The sequence below is a fragment of the Akebia trifoliata genome, chromosome 12 (assembly GCF_017979445.1).
Source record: "Akebia trifoliata isolate Shusen 1 chromosome 12, ASM1797944v1, whole genome shotgun sequence".
Taxonomy (NCBI): Eukaryota; Viridiplantae; Streptophyta; class Magnoliopsida; order Ranunculales; family Lardizabalaceae; genus Akebia; species Akebia trifoliata.
Genome location: NC_141386.1, coordinates 32029374 through 32051575, shown reverse-complemented (window position 1 = coordinate 32051575; position 22202 = coordinate 32029374). Strand labels below are relative to the sequence as shown.

Below are 22202 nucleotides of genomic sequence, written 5' to 3'. Positions count from 1 at the left end.
GTCAAGATAAGATTGAATGGAAAAACAAGATTCACTTAGTTGACTATAGATCATATGTGATTTACAATTCCTCTCTTTCCAACTTAACTTTTTTATCTTTTTTTTTATAGTAGTAGTTTAAATAAAAACCAATTTATCTTTCTTTTTTTTTACTAGAACATGTTTCGAAATCTTCCATTATTATGTAATAATTTTGATCAAAATTTACTTCAAATTAATCTAGGTGATCTTAACCTTTCATTATGCTCTAAATTTTTTAGGGTGATGACTGTAACGTTAAACTCTGTTGGACTTTTTACACAATATATGTCAGTTAGAACGTTCACATAATGAAAGAAGAGTATACATCAAAGATTGCAACAATAGATTCATCAGGTGGCCGAATCACTACCTTTGGTTTTTTTATGCATACAGTATGTAATTCCTAGATCGGATTCAATGATAGCATCAAAGAGAGAGAGGCATGAAGGATACATACTTCACACCTTTGTTCTGATGCAAATCTTCTCACCAAGCACTTTTTTTGTTTTTAAATCATTTGGAGCTATTTGATATTGTTTTGAATCATGATAATCTGACTACCCCATGTGGCAAACTCAATTGACTACCCTGACATGACAAGTTTGAGAACCGTAGATCTGCGCTCCTTAGGATACACAGCTGCACTTCCCCATAAAAATGTATTTCAAAGGAATCGTGTATCCCGAGGAGTACAGATCTACGGTTCCCAAACTTGTCACGTAAGGTAGTTGATTGAGTATGCCACGTGGGGTAGTCAAATTATCATTACTCTATTGTTTTTCCTCAATATATGGATCCCTATAGACATGATAAAAAAAAAATTGTTATCAGTAACATGTTTTAATCATCTTTTATTCTATTCATACATAGAGTCATACTGGAGTGACCTCAAGATTGTACCTCACATTGCACTTTCCTGACGTGGACGTGTGTAGGAACCACAATATGCACATGTAAAATAGATTAACTAGTTGAACCCTACATTTGCAAGGTTGTTATCATGACCCTAACCCTTCTTTTTTGGGCAGGGTTGGCCAGAGTTAGTGGCCGACGGGCTCAATTGACACCCCTACCCAGACCTACATATTGCTTAAGAATCTTGTTGGAATAACATTGAAATGTACTTCGATTCTGACATTCTGATGTGGTGGTATATACATAACCATAGATACTTTTCATCAATGTACATTTTAATGTTACTTCAGCATTTTTCATTGCTTAATTATCACATTTTTCTTTTATATTTATATGAAATGTCAACCGTTGGATTTGTTATTTTTCATGAGTCATACTGCAACTTAACTGTTAAATAAGATGGTGTTTTCCTCCTATCCTGGGATAAGCATATACTAATTCCTACACCCAAACACTGGTAGAAATTAATATACTTTTATTACAGTATCCCGATAGAAATGATCTTGCTTAAATGCATCTTGCATGTAAATAAGAGTTGTTGAGGGTAGATCGATGTTGAGATATTATTTTATGCATCTCAGGTCCATCGTCCCCAATAGACTCTCTAAAATCAATGGGTCAGCTCTAAAATCAGGAGTTGGAAAAAAATCATAGAAATATGTCATTAATCTGATCTTTGTGCAGCACTCCACCTAAGAGGTGGTCAACCAATTCAACGGTTATTTCAATTTAGGATAATAGGCCTCATGTTCACAATAGCATAGTTCTTAGAACCCATCTTACATTGGTGAAACTGTGTGCCAAAAATATTAGGACACAGGAACACATTTATCTGGTTTTTCGAGACCCCATCTCAGCCGTTTCTTGGAGTCCAGAAATTTCCTATTTAGGATGTATCTATAGAATCTTTAAAAGATTTCTCTCAGATTTACGAAATCTTCAAACTAATGAAAATTATTTTACTTTATTTAATAAGAAAATATGTTTATTCCCTTGGTTTAAATATATTAGAATACAATTGTACAGCGTTACTATAGATGCTTTTCCGCGAGATATGAGTAAAAAGCATCTACGGTTATGTGCGCGCCACCACATCATTTTTGTCACCTTTGTGTCTCCGTTTGTGTCATTCCAGCATTTTCCTAATCAAATTAATACTAATTTTCATGGGCATGGCCTATGAATGTGTCAAGTAGTGATATTTGAATAAACATAATAAACAGATTTATTGATTAAAACACCATGGACACCACAATCCTCATAATAGATATGTAAAATCTTCTCAAAAATTAGGTGAAGCTGGTTTTGATAATTCCGCTTAAGCCCACAGTAAACACCTCCTAAAAATTAGGTTGCAACTGCATGCTTAATTTCATGTGCTCTCTTATTTATAGTTTCTCTCCACTCTCTAGTTCTCCATCTTTCACTCTTGCTCTCTGTCTTTCTGTGTAGAATCCGTGTTGTCTTTAAGGGTCATTTGTGACTCCATATCTCTGTGACCTAAGCTTTTAGACAACTTCCTTGATACTTAATTTCTAATAGTTTTCTGATCATGGAGTTTGAGAAATTTGGATCAAGTAGTTCAAGGACTAATAGCGTTCCTGCTGGTATTCGTGTTTTGGTTGTGGATGATGATCCTACCTGTCTTATGGTCATTGAATCAATGCTTAGAACAAGCCTATATGAAGGTATCTAGTGAAGATTTTCATGTTTCTTTATGTTAGAATAGGTTCAGTAGATCTTGTTATTTATTTGATGGAGAACTTTGCATATGTACCATATATTAATTCATTTGGAGAGATTTATTTCCATGTTCAAGTATCTTATAGTTGACAGTAATGGTGATAGGTCACCCTAAGTTCTAGGAGAATTCATTCCTTATATTCTTATATTTGTATTTTTCCTTTCAAAAAACAATTATGTTTATATTTTTCTGATTTTTTACTTTTTTCTTTTAATGGGTGTCTTTTGTTCCTCTTTTTATTCCGAAGTCAAGTTGGGAATTAAAGACAACATTTTTCACTTCCATGCTGCGGACCCTTCATAAATTTTGTCTTTATACTTTTTTTACCCTTTTTTTTTATTTTATTCTTTTATGTGTATATGTTATCTACTCTTTATTTTTAAAATTATTTTAAAAACTTGGGTGTATTTCAAGAGATATTTACCAGTGACCAACTTTTGACCAATTTACAATTTTGGTTCACTGTTCAACAAGTATGATATTGGAGGTTTTAAAGTGACAATTTCGCGAGTTTAAAGTGACAATCTCGCAGGTATCAAGTGACTATCTTGCAAGTTTCGCTATTTTTAGCGAGAACATCACTATAAAACCAGCAAGATTGTCACTTTGGGGGGAAAAAAACAGGAAGTTTGTCACTTTAAACCTGCGATCTCATCACTTGAAAAACCTGCATTTCCACACGTTCACGTTTTTTGAATTAAAATGAACAATAAGCCAGAAACATAATTTCATTAAATTCGGCTCACAAAAGGGTAATTTACCCATATTTCAATGCTTCCTGAAACTAGGGTTAGATGAATAGATTACATGTTAACATGACCTCCAAGCATGTCTATATTTTTTACTTCGATTCAACCATGGACCCTAATCAATGGTCCCTTCTGTATGGAACTCCTTTCCTTCCCTATTTTATAATAAGGGATATGCCCTTTTGTATTAATATTCTCCATTTTTTACACAAATCTTGTTTGTCAAGAAAAAAAATATATTGGACCCTATCTTGTTTCTATTTTCAGTTGTGGCTTCTAGACAAGCAACAGATGCTCTAAAGTTGCTTCGGGATAGTGAAGGGGGCTTTGATCTAGTATTAACCGACGTTCATATGCCTGGCATGGATGGATTTCAGCTACTCTATTACATTAAAAGAGATTTCAATATTCCGGTGATTAGTGAGTTTTCTCCCTCTATCTCATCTATTAATTGTTCTCAATCTCATTTAATTAATTTTTTTATAAGCTTAATTCATCTTTTATCCACCACGTGGAAAAAGAGGTAAACTCGACCCCAATATCTATTGAATTTGGTTAAATCCAAGTACATTGGACGGACCTTGGTGATGAACTTACCCCCGTTCACGTAGTGATCCTTACTAGTTTGTTTCTAACTTGGATCCATCTTTGAATACAGTGATGTCAGCAGATGGCAAGCCGGAAGTTATGGCAAGAGGAATTGAAAGTGGAGCTTGTTATTATTTCGTGAAGCCTTTAAGCTTCAAAGAGATTCAAAGTATCTGGCAGTACGCGTTTCCAATGAGGAGTGATAATTATATGTTGGATATTGAGCAGATGAGAAGTGGTCGAGACATTTTATCACCTGAACAAGCTTTATTACATGGAAACATTAATAATGGGGGGCAACAAGAGGACGAGGGGGAGTTGCCCATAGAGTCAGATGATGAAGAGGAGGAAGACAGAGATGGCTCAATGCCAGAAAGGAAGGCAAGATTCATTTGGACTCCTGACCTTCAACAAAAGTTTGTAAAAGCCGTTGAGCAATTAGGAGGCCTTGCTAGTAAGAAATCTCTTTCTCTTCATTCAAAACGATTGTCATTCTTCTTTGATTCTCTCTTATGGTTCTAGTAATGAAACCCTTATTATAATTAATGCTGATATATCTGTAATTTTTTTTTTTTTTTTTTGAATCAGTGGCAGTTCCAAAGAAAATCCAATACCTCATGATGGATGCCCCAGGAATAACTAGAAGCAATGTTGCCAGTCATTTGCAGGTTTGTTTTCTGAATAAATTTTCATATTAATTATTAAACCTCGTGTTTACTAGCTAGGAAAAAAAAAGGAATTTCATAAAAATAAAAAATAAAAAGATGTGTTTGAAAGTAAAGAATCTCTAGTAATTATATGAGCTCAAATGGCCATAGTTAGTACTACAAGAATCCCAATTTTGATAACTATCCAAAATCTATGCAATTAACAAATTTAGTCGACACACAATACATCACTATACTTGCAATATCGCTTGTGAGACATAAATTAATTTTATAGAAAAATAGATTGATAGCAATCCCAAGTTCGAACTAACTATTAGCCTCCTTTTTTGTTCTATCGAGTTTCCAAAAAAAAGCATGTCGGGGATTCGACATTCTTTTCAACTAGAAATTATTTACTTTCTAAATTTGCAGAAATGCCGTATCTTCGTAAAACGAAAGGAAGAAGAACGTAGAATCGAAGAAATGCGCAAAACTGAGGAAGATAAACTCAGAAGGATTCCAACCAATGCGCCTCTTAATTCAAGACGTTCACGAGGTCATCGGCATCCCCAAGTCTCGAATCAACAGCACTTGCAGAAGCCATTACAACAAGGAATTGGAGGTAATACTACGGGTGTTAATGCTTGTATTCGCACTCCTTTGGTTGATCATCAAAACACTTTGGCTCCACTAAGATACAATCAATCATTTCCAAAGAGCAACCAAGGGAACCCTCAGCAACAATGGCTTGGTGATTCGTCTTTCAATAATCGACAAAGCATTTCCGACTACCCAACTCTTGGAATGCAGCAATATGGTAGTAATGCTGCATCATCAGGTCATAATTCAACTGTCTTTATAAGAGAAAACGATACAACGCAAACTGTTCATCAACAAAATCAAGCGAGATTGAGACCTTTGGGTGCTGGATCTATTGCTCATGGCTTCAGCAACATTAACCTTCAAGATGAAAGCAATGCTTCAGTCGGTTTCAATAATTCCAATTACTACAATACTGGAATTCAAACTACTAGTCCTGGAGGAGGGTTTGATGGATTGAATCAAATAAGACCCACAGGCATTGAATCATCAAACAACAACAATTTGAACTACAACCTTAGGGACTCTCGATCAATTTCTGATTTCAATGGCACAAGTTTTCGTTATGCTACACAAGGGATGGATTCTTTTGGTGGGGTTTCGGGTGCAAACCAATCCCCAAACATTTTCACTAGTGTGATTGTACAAGAAGAACAACCGGCATCGCTTCCACCACCATCAGATCTGCAACATCAGAGAAGAGATAATCTTGATGGTGAACATAACTGGTTTACTCGACCTTTCATTGAAGACAACCGTGGCATATAATTTTCTACCAAATCAACTGGGCCACATATCAGGTATGTCTTATATATACTTCATTTTATGCTTGATACCCCTTAAAGATAGGTGAATTACGTTTATGGAAAAAGTTTAAGACCTTTGACATACTCATTAAAACCTCATATTTTGGTGTGTGTGTGTGTGTAGCTACAAGTTCGGGAAAAAAAGTGGCGGACCGCAAATTCAATATTAGTGCGAATCAGTTTGATGACAACAATCCAACAATGTGAATTCAGCCGGGGTGAAGTTTATGAGTTGATCAGTAGGATTTACTTTCAGTTTGTCGTAGTTGTATTACTTTCAGTTTTTCGTAGGTATTCAAGCTTTTACATGGGTGGAAACATTTGAAGAAGTAGAACTCAATTCAATATCAGCATGAATCAGGGTCAGGATATTATCATTTCAACACTCAGAGCTCAACCATGGTAAAGATTTTGTGAGTTAGTTGTATGAAAATGTTTGATTCTGAACTTCTATGTACTTCTCATAATATTGTAGAACAGTATGAGCATCTGCTTTAGTAGATATTAATCAAATGCTTTAATTGGGTCTTTGTAAGTCATTCTACCAAAGTTAATCTAATATATTAGTTTCTTGAGATTCTTACTTTTCCTTCTTAAATAAAATGATAAATATTAACCATTTTAAATCAAGCTTAAATTCAATAGCATTAGATCTTTTGTGAGCTTACTAGTTGATGAAATATAATTATAAAAAAAAAAAACTGTAATTAAGTATCTTTGCATATACGTACACAGCTAGTACGTACTTTATTAATCGATCCATCAATAAACAAAAGGGGGAACAATCGGCAGACTATGGAGGAGAGACTAATAAGTAAAGCGGATTGAGTAAATCAATCCACTGATCTTGGTTTACCTCTTTAAATACTAATGAAGATTAGATATATGGTACGCCCAATTTATTAAAAGAATTTAAGTACAAATATCTAACCTCCAAGAGCCCAAGCTGCTAAGTATCCACGCAGATGTACATGTTTGATATTAATTAATAATTAAATTACTGATGGTTTGGCAAGAACATGATTTGGATTCCAAAAATAGAGAGAAAGTTGACCAAAATAGTCAAAATGGGTATTGGAATCAGGATTGGGAAAATGCAGACTACACCATGGTGAATTTTGAAGACGGTATAAGAGTTCACCTAGTTCTTATTGGCAAATGATTTTTACCAAACTATCAAAAAAAATATGATAAAGCTACAATGGACGGTTGAGATGGGAAGATATTCCAAGGAAGGATAAAATTAGAATGCGTTCAAGAAAATGTACTATAACCTTAACTAATAGAAAATCGATTGAGATCCCCATAATAATGAACTTATGAACTCAATCAATCGACAGATTCATCCTTCAAGATCAACATATTATACAATAATGTTTGATTGGCTTGTGAAAATCAAAATGTCGCACACAATATCCTATGTACCATGGCAATCTGCTCCTTTTTTTCCCTGGTATACCTTCTACCGAAATGCCTGTTGCAATCGTATTTGTTTCAAATGCACACCATAATGCCCCTTGTAGGCCTTTTCCGAAGTGATTCAATGTCACTCGTCGCCACTAATTACTCACCCATCCCAACTCCTGAACTAGCCAACAATCTTGCCCCATGAGTGCATCCATTAAGGTTCTAAACTTGGCACATACTAATAGTCAGAAAACATAACAATAAAATGTTATGTGGAAACCTAACTAATCATAATTTATTTCTGTATAAAAATATAAATCTTGTTCATAAATTATTTTTTAATAATGAATCATATGTGATCTACAATTTATTTCTCACCAGTCACCAATTTATCTTTCTCCCTTCTTTTTCCTATAACTCCAAAAAATATATATATATATATATATATATATTTTTAATAAAAACCATTGTACCTTATTGTTTATCATGTTATGTGCCAAAATCATTTTTACTTTAAACCTGAAATTAATAATTTCATTCTCCTCAAAAATTAAAATCGAGGATCTTAGCCATTCAATCTATTTTAAATTCCTGAATTTTTTAGACAATCAGTGAAGAACTATGACACAATGAAAGAAAAGAGTTCATACATCAGAAGATTACAACACTAGATTGGCCAAAATCACCATTTATTTGGGTTTCTGGATGGCCTACAGTAATTCCTAGGTTGGATCCAATGAATGCATGGAAGATGAAGGCGTGGAGTATTCATGCTTCACACCTGAAAGTCTTACTACCAATTGAATCTATGGAACAAAATCCAGTTATCAAGATCTTCCCGTATTAAGCGGATTTCTTCGTTCATTATAGATCCACCTGTAAAACTCTCTCTCTCCCTCTCCCTCTTTCACAGAAAATCCAAATATTATGTTGCTAACCATATCAAACTCTTTTCAAATTGATGACAATGACGCTTATGTTATCAGCACTTTTCCGTCCCAATGCAAGGCGAGTAAGCAGTGCAGCTGCACGTGAACAGCAGGTTTGGGATTGGCATACCTGTTCAGCAGCATTTCCTTTGGTGTTCTCAGTAGATGATACTCTTATAGTCGCAGATGGACTTCCCTCAAGGAGACACCTGCGAGCCACGTCACAAGCCATTTCATTTGACAGAACATCCCATAAGCCATCACTTGCCAGGATTAAGCATTCATCTTCCGGTGTCCTTTCTGTGAAGCTTACCTCGGGTTCCGAGATCACTATTGGTTTTAGATACTTGTCTCCTGTTCACAACAATTTTAAAAAAAGTTTATAAAGGAAAATATATCAAATGTTATATCAGCCTCAAAGCCTTATCCCAAAGCTTTGGGGTCGGCTAAAAGAATACTGTCCATTCATTCCACCGTCTAGAGCCATGATTGCACAATTGCACCACGAATGGAATGAAAAGTCTGATCAGGATTCATTTTAGGGGTCCAGATTTTCACTGACTGTCAACCTGACAAACCCTCCCCTCCTTTATCCGGGCTTAGGTATGCATATCAGTGTCCCTACGTGAACATCATAGCTTATGGCATATTCTGATACTACTCTTGATTGACATTGTTTTAGTTTCAGCAAAAACAAATTGAACATTCAAAACATCATTTTGTCTTGAGCTAGACACAAATAGAAATCTGAAAATTCTCAAATTCCAACCACTTCTCAAGAAAACAAAGAGATGACGACATCCCATTAAAGAGAAAGGGATAAGATTAATTATGTCGTAGTAGTTTTTAGCAAAATTGATTCTAAAAAGATAAACTTCAATTCTAAAAGAATGGTTACCAACCTAGTCAATCAATTTGACTATCACCCAACTCAAACCAAGTCAAGTTGCCTGAAGAATGAGTGACCCGAGCATCCAAACCCAAGTTAGGTTGGTGTTACTGAGGATACCATTTTTTCCACTCCTAATAAAGCAAGACACATGTCTCCTTGAGGTAACAAAAAATCCGACTAAAACGTATCACACCTTGACATAATCTAAAGTACATGAGCTCAAGATTTGTAAACACCAGAGAAATATCTCTGATATTGAGCTTAGTAGTCACAGATAAATGAAGAAACCGAAATTTTACAGGTCTATATATCAAAAAATACGGATCATAGTCCTTCAAGTAGAAGCCATCAGATTCACCCTCATCCCAGCCATTTAACCAGTAGCATCATCAGGGCATAATGCATAAGCCAAGGATATATCTTCCTAAATATCTTCAATATATGACCAGGTGCAATCCATCTCGAAACAAGATATTGTGTAACTTAAGAGACAAGCTCGGCATTATATTTAGAATTGAATAAGACAAAACATTAAATAGAGCAGACCTTCAATGTTAAATGAGAGAGAGACCATATCTTATATATAAAAAATAAAATAAAATAAAAATTGGATGAAACATTCCCTATCGGAAAACCTAAATTTAAAATATTGTCACAATTTGGCATTAAATGCTATGGACCTACTTCACAAGACCACTCATGTACCTCACATCTATCAATTGTCCAGTTCATGAGACACCTGAATCACGCAAGTCGTGACACATGTCCTCGAAATTTGCCTATATATATATAAATCAGATATCTAAGAATGGGTCCAAAAAAATTCTCTCAAACTGTTATACACAATGTTCATCTTCTTCTTTTCCTTCTCATTCTTATCTTTCAACTGTGATCACTGACTTAATCTTCAGAGTGCATTTGGCAGACACCACACCCGGTGACTCTCTTCTTACCAGAAGCCAAGAGATCAAAAGCTTGATAATCCTTGCTCCTGAAGACATATTAATGAAGATAATGACCCAATGATTGCAACCGTCTGATCAAGAGAAGATCTTTTGATCCAGCAAGGTGCAAATCTCGAGGAGTGTGAGCAGCGAAAACCATCACAATTACGATTATAGAATATTCAAGACAATCCCTTGTAGACCAACCTGAACCAATCTTGGTTTGAACAAGGGAATGGTAAAGTAATGCTCTTGGTGTTGATCGTGTGGAAAGGGCAAGCAAGTACCCTCCTCGAGGAGGATGTTAAGCCTTCATATTTTACATAAGAATCATCATAAGTCATAACTATGAATCTATGATCAATCATACTAGATCGCTACCTCTTACAAACAACTTGATTGACAATCACTCAATTTTGTCAAATTTAAATCAACGCAAACCCCAAAGAAATGTCCATTTTTTTCATTGCATCCCCGTGCATGTGCATCCAATTTTGCTAGCTTTGTGGGCCCCACCACTGAATATGCCTATGTTGACACTATTCTATAAACTAACAACTGGACTTGACCTGAACACACAAACTTATTACGACATTTTCTTACAAGATGGGTATATGGACGCATTTCGCAAGAACTAATATGGGAGGCCAAACAAATTGTGACAATACTTTGTGCTATGCGGAAGCATAACAAGAGTAAAGATAAAAATTAAAAAAACATAAACAAAACAAACTCACAAGATTTACGTGGTTCGGCAAATTGCCTACGTCCAAGGAAGAGAGGGAGAAAAATCCACCATCAACAATAAAGATTATAGACTCTCTATCCACAGCTGCAAGGAACCTCACAGAGCAAAAACAATAATAAAACCCTACTCGAAAATACAATATATACCCAAAAACATTTGCTTCAGATGCGCTTCCCCCGAACCCCCACATGGGCCCAATCGAGTAACCTAACCTAGGACCTTTCCCTCTCGCTCCGAGCCGAGCCCACTCCACATCATGAAAGGCCCCTTTTGATACTGCCTTGCCTCTTGAAGTCCAAGCCCAATAAGAATACTAGACATCTCACAACACATTGTATGAACATCACTTGGCATTAAGGTAAAGCTAACAAAAAGCCCAACACCCCCATCACAACACCGTATTAAGGAAATAATATGGGAACCAAACAAATTATGACTTTACTTTGTATGAACACCACGTGGCATTATGATAAGTTAGCCAAAAGTACAACACCCCATCACACTTGGGGCTTAAAATGGATCGGATATGAGTATATCCATATCCAAAAAAATTATCCGGATCCAAATTCTAATTAGACTCAGATCCTACTAGCTAAAACCATATCCAAACCATTTTGATTTTGCTTTCACTAAACTTGTATCTAGATCTGACCCAATCGAATTAATTGATTCAAGTCAATCAGGTCTGAATCATTTTGATTTTGCTTTCACTAAACTTGTATTAAGATCCGATCCGATTGAATTAATTTATTCGAGTCAGTCGGATCGGATAATTTTGAACCGTTCAAGATTATTTTAAGGAAAATCATTAAAGATGACTTGAACTCGTGACCTCTTCCTTCTTGGAGGGAGGCCTTGGACGCTATGCCCAATCACTTGTTGGTTGAGAAAAGATACCTTGACATATATAAAAATATAACTTATATAGTAACGTATCATTGGGATATAAACAAATATAGGGGTGGATCCATATCTAACCCGGATCCAACTCAGATCAAGGGATATCAACCCATATCCAACCCATTTTTAATTCGGGTATTTTTTAAGGAACCAAACCCGCTAAATTCAGATTTGGATCACTCGGATTTCGGATAAAATCCGACCCATTTTAAGCCCTAGTCACGCTTTTACCATCGTTCCATCCTCTTTTTTTTTTTTTTCACTAAGTGTTTGGTAAATGCCCACCAACCCAACAAAAAAAAAAAAAAAAAATTGTTGGGTATGCTATTATAAGGTAGATTTTAAGCTAACAATGTAATATATAGTAACACATGGCCGCAGGCCATTGAGTACAGCAAATAAATCTTTGTATACATCTCTTTATTAAAGAATAAAGATACAAGAAAAGAGCTAAATTATTACCTAGTGCGCGGGACATGGCGAGAATTCCAAGAACTCGTGCTCCATTCAAGTAGATAACTCGACCTCCTGCAGCTTCAATCCTTGCTAGCTCATCTGACCTGTCTGGCTGCATCAAAATTAAGTATCCGCATCATTAAATTAGTCTAATTTCCAAATCGGATCGGATGCATCAAAAATTGATGGGCTCATAGTCTCAAAACCGTTAATTATTAAAAAAATAAATCAGACCTTATGATCAGACGAGAGAGGAATAGCTCTCCCTCCGCGGCTAAGAACAGCTCGAGAGTCTCCACAGTTGGCAACAAGTATGCGGTCAGGTGTGAGAACAGACACAACAGCTGTGGACCCAACAATCTCCGACGTCAGTCCTGCTCGATCACATCCGCATGGACCTCCAATGCTCCCGCATGCACAAGCACTTAACGCCACCTCATCCATCCTCTCGAAGCACCTATACATTACTGACCTCCACCTCTCCTGCGGTCGAACCTCCACGTCCAGCTGCGTTGCAGCTGAACTTCCCTCATTCGTCGTCCTCATCAACTCTTCTTCCAAGAACACGTGCATCTTCTCTTTGCATAGCGTCGCCACCTAAATTTTTAATTAATATATTTTATAAATATTATTAATATTATTAAAAAAATAAAAATAAAAAATTTAAGTATGAGATTTACGTGTGGACCACCATGACCGTCGTAGACACCGAAGAAATGAACCGGTCGTCCACCGGAGATCTCCGGTCGGCACAAGTTAGGTCGTACGGATATCTCATCCTCCATTTCACGCGAACGTCCGGAAACTGACATCGAACCGAAAATCGGAACTATATCGATGACCGGAACCTGACACAAAGCGGACGGACTCGCATCCGCAGATTCCGGTTCTCCACTCGAAGAAGATGACGTAGATTCAACCATCTCGACCTTACGTTTTCGTTTCGGGACGATCGAATGGTCTGGATTTTCCAGTCCTTTCTCCTTTGTTTTCACCGGAGAGGATAAAGCCGTACCGACGACGGAAGAGAATCTTCGCATCTCCATTCGGCGCCGGCGAGCTTCCCGGCATTTCAGCGGAGAATCTTCGTCGCTCACCATGTTACTGCAAACCTGAGCCATCTGCTGTCGTACGAACAACTGTATAGCGAAAAAAGATCATGAAAAGAGCTTTGATCACCACCGTTGATCATTTCTGGCGGTGTGAGGCTTTCTTTCAGTACAATAAGAAAATGGCGACGTGGTGAAGCAGCCCGACTATCCAGCTTCACGGGCAGCTGCCCTAACTGCCCAATGTTTTTGTCACCGACCATCCATTTTATATAATGACACGTGTCCTATATGATGATTCATAGACTTTTAGTCGTCTTCTGCTTGCACATCCCATCGAGTCAATTTACCGTATCGCGATCTTTTGGATGATTTAGGTACGAAGGGTCAATATTTGCGATACCCTCGTGTTTTCAAATTTCTGACGTGTGACATTACTTTTCTATGATTCTATTGTAAATTACTTAAATGCCCTCATTTTTATTTTATAATTGATTTTATCCTTAAAGTCAAAATCAATAATCTTCGATTTGATTAATGATAAAGTGATGCTCTTGACTTAATAATGTACAAAACCATTGATCTTTTTTCCTTGTAAATCCCAAAGAAAAGAGATCAATATAATATTGTGCACTATCATGACAAATGCGTCAATTTATCATGATTCTAAATTTTTTACTCTCTTCTTTAAATATAAGATTTTATCTTCTCTAAACTTAAAATCTTAAAAGCAAAATTTACTATTTCAAAAAAAAAAAATTTGAAAAATAAAAGAATTCATATAATTTTTTTATATTTTATAAGACAAATTTAGATAAAATTAAATAAATTCAAAAATAATTCATCCAGATATCAAGAAGTTAAAATTTAAAAAAAAAAAATTAGTTTATCTTCTACCTTAAGATTCTCTCTCTCCAAATCTCAAAAATAAGAGATAAGATTTTTTAAAGTAAAAAATGGATTTTTAAGCAGAAAAATCAAAAAATTTTGTAGTACAAGAAATATAAGCTTAAAAAAAAAAAAAATTAAACTAACTTATCCTATATAGGATAATAACCTAAAGATAACAGATTTTATGGCTTGGCTGAAAAATCAAGGGACTTCGGATTGAGATTTAAGATAAGGTTATTTAAGTCATTTCATTTAATTTTCTATACAAAACCTTAGTCAAAGGGAATTATGAGAGGCCCGTCTAAAGCAACCCATTATTTATATTAATGAGTATGTCTAATTATTGATCTCTTTAAATGAAAATAGCGGTACATATTAAAATACAGCTGGACGAATTCTACAGACCGCGAGTCTTTTCGTGGTCACAATCTTACACGTGTCAAACTGTGTCTGATCAAGAAAGGTGCAGTATGATGTCGTCTGCTACGTGGGTCAATGAATTATGTCCACCGAACTACTAAAAGCGTACCACGTGGCACCGATGGGGTAGAACTTTAGTGGCTTCTTTTAATATTCGCTTTCTATACAGGGAATTTTGGATGGAATATACGTGGCATTATTAGGGAGAACCAGCGCCGCTAAGCTGGCGTATAGGATCGACACGTGGGGAAGTTATCTTGGAATCTGGAAGCAGGTCGCTATACATGATTTTGAAAAGTCGCGATCTTGACAACCGAATAATTATTTAAGAATGAAGTCTAAGTTCGACAATTCTGTGCACACCACGTGGAGAGAAAACCGGTTATAACCGGTTACCTGTACGTGGAATAATCTGTTGTAGATTTTTAAGACCTGGATCCGGATCCAATCGGATAGGATATATGTATCGTAGCGAATCCGTTCTCAGGTTTATTTGAAAAAGAGTTACTAGCCTGACTAATATAGCAAGATTTTAAATCTTACTAAGGGTCGTTGTGCCTATATGAATAACCATATTGGTAATCCAATATTACAGTCCTCTAGATTTCACTGAAAATCTCAAGATCCAGAAAGAAAAGAAAATTAATAAAAAACATGTTTTTGGGGGTTTGATTTAGGTTTTTGAAAATAAACGACTATTTATCAAATTTCCAAATCTAAAATAAAAATTCAATGATAAAAAATTATTTTTTCTTAAAAAAAATAATAATAATAATAATAATTGAAGTTCACATCCCTGTGACCATGTTTTTGATGCTACACGATAATGCAATCGAAAAACTTTTCTTACTAACTTAGTAAAATATTTATAAAAAAAATACTGTACTAAGAGCCACCCAGAGGGATTTATCCATGCTCACTTGATACGTGTGGTTTGTAGGGTATTACATGAACTCGAGGGGTATTTGGGCAAGATATGATTATTTAAGAGGCCAGTTGCCTCACTTTTACTAATCGTGTCTACATGTCCAGACCCTCATCATAAAAAATAAAAAGGTTTAAAAAAAAAAAATTTAATCAACATATCTACATATTTCATACATTTCAAACACATTATCAGATTAGATCCTTTTTGGACCAGGAGATGATTGACCAAAAACATGTGTGATAAGTTATCTAATTGAATTCTTATCGAATCTTATCCTTACCAAAATCTAGATCCTTAAACCGGTCTCATAGTTCATATCAAAATAAAATACACATGTCTTTGAAGATCACCAATGTCTCGTTAAAAATGACATGGATCAAGATCCTCATTTGGATAATATGAACTGTCACATTGGTCCAAATAATATATCAACTCTCTAATGTTCATGGCCTAGATTAGATTCAAAAAATAATAGTTACTCGATCAAAAATTTTAAAATGGACAATTACTAAATACTTGATTTAAAATTCAAATCCAACTTATATTTTTAACTTGTTTAGAATTTTTTAAATTTTGTGATCTACATCCATGTGGCAACTGGCCATATTTTTAGGTGTGACATATAGATATGTGGTTCGTGGTGGCAATGAGTCGAGGGATGTTAGGGTAATAGTAATTTGAAAATTTACCCGATTCAAACCTAATCCATTTTATAATTATTAAAAATGTTAGATTTGAACACAATACAATCAAGGGCTTGGACCCATTGTCCAATTTGATTTGACACATTGCAAAACAACTTTAAAGTCATGAGTTCTAGTTTACCCATAATAAAAAATAGAAATAAAAACAAAAACAAAACCAAACAAACACAATGAGGACAATATCAAAGTTAAAAACAAAAAGCCCTTAAAATAGGTATCTTTAAAAATTAAAAAGATTAACCAGGTAAAGGATTATTGATATTTTATATAATTTCTATGTTTCTTGCTTTAAATGGATTATATATAGGTAAACTTGTATGTCGGTCAAAATGACACGTTAATGGTAGAATAATTAAATGGGTCAAAATAGGTTAAATGGGTTTATCTCTCTAACTTAAACACTACCTACTTATAATTGGGTTAGACATGTCAATACTATTACAATCCAAACATAATTATGCTTGACCCAAACTAACTGACTTTATGTCTTTTTCAAATCGAATTAAGAATTATTTCCCCTATATCATTCATTCGCATCATCAACACATATCTCGAAATAGACACATAACTAGGTTTAAATAGATTTTTATGTAATTAGGAAAAAATCTCAATTTGGAAGGATTCTTCTATAATAGATAATTATTTTATTTAATAAGGGTAAAAATGATATTTTTAATTTAATTAGAATTAGGATTCTTCTATTTAAAAGGGGTTAATACCATTGTAAAAGGAGAGGAAAAGGGAAAAATGATGAAAGGGGGAGACTGGGGAGGAGAGGTCATGCAACATTTTTTCAACGTTAGAAATTTATCGAACCACGTAAAAAGTTCTTGTGTTCTTCATTTTTTCAACATTTTTTTATTCTTTAATTAATTTAATGATGGAATTGTGATCGATATCAGTTTATCATAAAATCAACCTCTAGAATGATTATATTACAATCCCAATCTTCAGAAGTTATATTACATCTTTAAAATTCTTAATAATTGTAACAAATCCTATCAAATTAAATAAAGGCATATGAATTTGACAAATTTCCCATCTAATCCCTGAATTTTTTCTTAAAATATTATAGATAAGATTAATGACATATACACACACACAAAAGAATTTCTTCTTCAGTGTGGTTTTCTTCTCATTCAAGTTAACATCGTGGTTGATTCTTTCGGGATTTTTGAGAGATTGGTTTTGAAGTTAATGGATTTTTTATGTTAAAAAGAAAAATTAATATTCCAAGTGGTAAGAAAAGTACCTATCAAGGAAAAAATCTATTACCACACTAATTGTTACTAACAACACACCATATATATATAGGGGACAGTTCGAGGGACATCTTTAAAAACATATGAGAAACCCATGAACCTCATTCGTTGGATTTTGAGAAACTAACGACTGAGCGTTGTGACGTCAATTCCAATTTACAAAACGAGTTTTAGAATTTTTCAAAAAACTCCCTTGTTTTTTTTTACTCCCTCTCTCTCTCTCTCTGTTAATGTTTATCTCGACAGAATTTTGTTCCTTCGAACGATTGAAAATCCACTCCATCGTTCCATCGTTTCCTTCTCTTCTCTCTCGTTCGACTAAAATCACAGGAAATAAAATGAAAACTCAACCCTTCACACCCTCTCTCTCTCTCTCTCTCTCTCTCTCTCTCTCTCTCTCTCTCTCTCTCTCTCTCTCTCTCTCTCTCTCTCTCTCTCTCGATTCCTTCGAACCCTATAAACCCATCAAAGCTTTTTCTTCATCTTCTCCTTCTTCTCTGCAATCCAAAGATGATCTCCCACCAACTGTAAAAAAAAACCTGCAATATTTATTTACCTAATCCGAATTATAAAAATAACCTGATCTCAAGCCAATAATTTTTAAAATTAGCTTTTCAAATGAATAAGGAGCATTAGACCACTCACCTGTAAATATAATGTTTGTCATTTTCTTATTAAATAATTATTTGTTTTAGGTTAGAAAAATCCATGCTTTCAGGTAATTCCCCCTCATATTCCATCTCACTAAAATTAGAATTCATACACCAGAAGACTTAACAAATAATTAGCAAAAGCAATTAAACAAGAAAATAATTAACTCCAACAGCACATTCCCCCTCTTTATTATTATAAACTTACTAACAAAATGGAAACAACAAGCTATAAACCAAAAGAAAAACTAAAACTGAAACACAAGACATTTGCTTCATGGTTTTAGTAGTGGTTTTGGTTGTAAATAATTAATAGTATATTAAAGGCAAGTAACAGAGGAGATGGATAAGGGGTAACTGAAGGAGTTAGCATAAGTGAAGGTGATGGTGTTGTCGTTAATGAGGGTATCGCCATTGTTAACTAAACAGTCATTGTAGCTGAGGCGTTTGAAGATTTTGGGGTTGATTAGACGAGCGGAGCTGAACCAGCCACAACAAAGGTGGATGCCCAATATATTACATCTGTCCGCACACACATTCGAGATAATAACCGTATATGTAGGTATCCCATTTGGTAGAGAAGAAGGAGAAGATGAAGAGGAAAAGCTTTGATGGGTTTATAAGGTTCGAAGGAATCGAGAGAGAGACAGAGAGAAAGAGCCAACACATTTGTTTTGTCGAGATAAACATAAATAGAAAGAGAGAGAGAGGGAGTTAGTTAAAAATAAATATAAATGAAGGAGTTTTTTGAAAAATTCTAAAATTCGTTTTGTAAATTAGAATTGATATCACAACCCATCTCAGCCATTTGTTTGTCAAAATCCAACGAATGAGGTTCATGGATTTCTCATATGTTTTCAAAGACGTCCCTTGAACCGTCCCATATATATATATATGGGGACGGTTCAAAGGCCATATGAGAAAACATATGAAAAAACTTTCGTCTTTTAAAATAAGAGTTAGAGGTTTTGGATTGAGCTGATTTTTTGCATGGATGGTCACTATGATGAAAAGATCATCCTCACAAAAAATCAGCTCAATCAGAAACTTTTAAATCCATCAAAAGTGATTTACAAATTAGTGATAAAAATTAGTAAAAAATCGACGGTCCACATTCTAAATCACTTTTAATGAGATTAGAAGTTTCAGATTTGGTTGATTTTTTTTTTTTTTTTGGATGATCTTCCCATCATAGAGATCATCCTCACAAAAAATTAGCTCAATCCAAAATTTCTAACCCATATTTTAAAATTTATTAAAAAACAAAAGTTTTTACATATGTTTTCTCATATGGCCCTTGAACCTGACCATATATGTATATATATATATATATATATATAATATATATATATAATATATATATATATATTATATATATATATAGGGAAATGTTCAGCACCCTAAGTTTTACCACACACTTTAACAAACGTTTTTTGTCCTACATGGGTTAGAAGTTTTGGAATGAGTTGATTTTTGGTGAGGATGATCTCTATGATTAGAAGATCATCATCCCCAAAAATCAGCCCATTCCGAAATGTTTAGCCCCATGTTTACACGTTGAAAAATCGTGGACCGTCCATTTTTTGTAAATCAATTTTGATGGGGTTAGAAGTTTTGGAATGAGCTGATTTTTGGTGAGGATGATCTCCTCACCATAGAGATCATCCTCACCAAAAATCAGCTCATTCCGAAACTTCTAACCCATGTAAGACAAAACGCGTTTGTTAAAGTGTGTGGTAAAACTAAGGGTGGCGAACGGGACCCATATATATATATATATATATATTATATATATATATAGGGAAATGTTCAGCACCCTAAGTTTTACCACACACTTTAACAACGTTTTTTGTCCTACATGGGTTAGAAGTTTTGAAATGAGCTGATTTTTGGTGAGGATGATCTCTATGATTAGAAGATCATCCTCCCCAAAAATCAGCCCATTCCGAAATGTTTAGCCCCATGTTTACACATTGAAAAATCGTGGACCGTCCATTTTTTGTAAATCAATTTTGATGGGGTTAGAAGTTTTGGAATGAGCTGATTTTTGGTGAGGATGATCTCCTCACCATAGAGATCATCCTCACCAAAAATCAGCTCATTCCAAAACTTCTAACCCATGTAAGACAAAACGCGTTTGTTAAAGTGTGTGGTAAAACTAAGGGTGGCGAACGGGACCCATATATATATATATATATACATATTGTGAGCTGTAATAGAAGTTAGTGTGGCAATAGAAGCTCTCTCTTAAAAATAAAAAAAAATATACAAGAACGTTGAAGAGGTGCGTATTCTTTTTCAAATGATTGATTGACAATGGGAATCACAAGGGGGCTCTTATCAGTTTGACTTTTCTAGAGGGGTATCTCAAATATATTCCAAAATATGAGGGCGTAGGTAAAAAATTAGCTCCCATTATCGACTCTCGAGCGACTGCAATTCTCCTTTCATTTCTCCTCAGGTTACTAACACATTCTCACATGAATCATTAAAATCTACCGACTGACTTGCTTAGCAGAAAAAGAAAAAAAAAAATCAAGGGATCGTTTCTGTTTTCGAATCGTTTTGCAGAAAGACGGCGTTTTTTAAGGTGAGTTTCATCTGTTTTTTTTTTTCTTCTTATTTGTTCTGAATTTGGATTTAATTTCAATTTGATTGATTCAACTTTGTGGAGATTTTGATGTTAGACAGGTTCTACTTTACCTAATTTAGTTAATTTTCTACTTGTTTGTAAGAAACTCTTTGAATTTATGGCTCATTGGCGACTCTTTATAAGAAAGTCTTTGAATTTATGGCTCACCTGATGATTGTTATATATTTGTTTGGTAACGAAATACTAGTAGAAATGATTTATAGGATTAGCATTAGGAATTTGAATTGTTTTTGTTTAGTATTTGTTTAGTAAATAAGTATTGTAATTTCATTTGAAATCAATGAGAAGTATTATAATCTTTTGGATTTAGGGGATTGAGCATGGTGAATTGGTCTAGGAGATCTGATCTGTTCTTGTTTTGCGACCCAATCATCAATTTAGGGCTTAGGATTGCTTTACATAATCTAAAGTTCTGGTTTTAGTTTGTTTTAGATAGATTTTATGGTGGATATGAAGTGAGATAATTGCATTAATGCCATTAAGAACATGTATTGAAGCATGATTTTAGACATAATTAAATGGAGGATTTTTTCGGTAAGATAAAATTTACAGAATATATGACTTCAATTCACAGAATGTCAGGATCATGCATCAATCTATAAAAAAAGAAAATTAATCTTAAAGGTTTGTACCTCTTAAACCCATCGCATCTGAGGATAAACTTCAGGAAGAAGACATAATGTACTTTGGTATTCTATTTTCACTCATCTTAGAAGCACAAAAGGATGTGATTTCGTAAATGTTGTATGAGAGAAAATACGGACCAGACTCTAATTTATAGTGACTCTAAGGAGCCTAACCCATCAAGGAGTTCGAAAGCCACTCGTATCTACAAATTTAATTTTCGCACTCTTTTGAGATATACTTTACATGATTCAATGCATAGGTGCACCAAATGAACACATTCATTGTATTAAGTCATATGGCGTACTCAATGTTAAATCTAAAGGTCTATTTGATTTGATCAAACTAAACGTGTGATCTATGTAAGCCAACACATAGATCACATGTTTTTCATAATAAGGATTTGATGGTGAGCAAGTTACCGATGGCTTGCAATGTGCATTTAGTCTTGGATTATTCTTTGGTATGATAGAGCAAGTCTATATTTTCAGGAATTGAAGGAGTCGAGGAGAAGTTCAGTAATTAAGTAGTGTGGAGACCATGGCTGATGCTATAGAATGTACAAGATGGTAAACTTGTTTCATTTGCCAAGAGAGTTCTGAAGGTTGATTTTTGTGACTTTTGGGATTGTTCTTGTATTACAATGTTTTATTCAATTTCAACCTTTTTTGGATT

The 22202-nt window shown here is 34.6% G+C and overlaps 2 protein-coding genes and 1 long non-coding RNA gene across 3 annotated transcripts; 2 read left to right on the top strand and 1 right to left on the bottom strand.

Annotated features, from left to right (window-relative positions):
• The first annotated feature begins 2376 nt into the window (after positions 1 to 2376).
• On the top strand, positions 2377 to 6463 carry LOC147389579 (uncharacterized). The gene is made up of 6 exons (XM_086418881.1): positions 2377 to 2624; positions 3697 to 3849; positions 4088 to 4471; positions 4606 to 4685; positions 5097 to 6064; positions 6195 to 6463. The coding sequence occupies exons 1-5, from the start codon at positions 2489 to 2491 to the stop codon at positions 6030 to 6032; spliced, it is 1689 nt and encodes a 562-aa protein (XP_086275007.1). The 5' UTR covers positions 2377 to 2488; the 3' UTR covers positions 6033 to 6064; positions 6195 to 6463.
• A 1626-nt stretch (positions 6464 to 8089) lies between these two features.
• On the bottom strand, positions 8090 to 13619 carry LOC147389578 (putative protein phosphatase 2C 75). Its single transcript, XM_086418950.1, has 4 exons — positions 13027 to 13619; positions 12581 to 12943; positions 12353 to 12458; positions 8090 to 8760 (listed from the first exon to the last, which is right to left on the bottom strand). The coding sequence occupies exons 1-4, from the start codon at positions 13465 to 13467 to the stop codon at positions 8420 to 8422; spliced, it is 1251 nt and encodes a 416-aa protein (XP_086275076.1). The 5' UTR covers positions 13468 to 13619; the 3' UTR covers positions 8090 to 8419.
• A 6883-nt stretch (positions 13620 to 20502) lies between these two features.
• Positions 20503 to 22202, top strand: LOC147389577 (uncharacterized). Its single transcript, XR_015171028.1, has 2 exons — positions 20503 to 20840; positions 22019 to 22202. It is a non-coding gene; the product is annotated as an uncharacterized LOC147389577 (long non-coding RNA).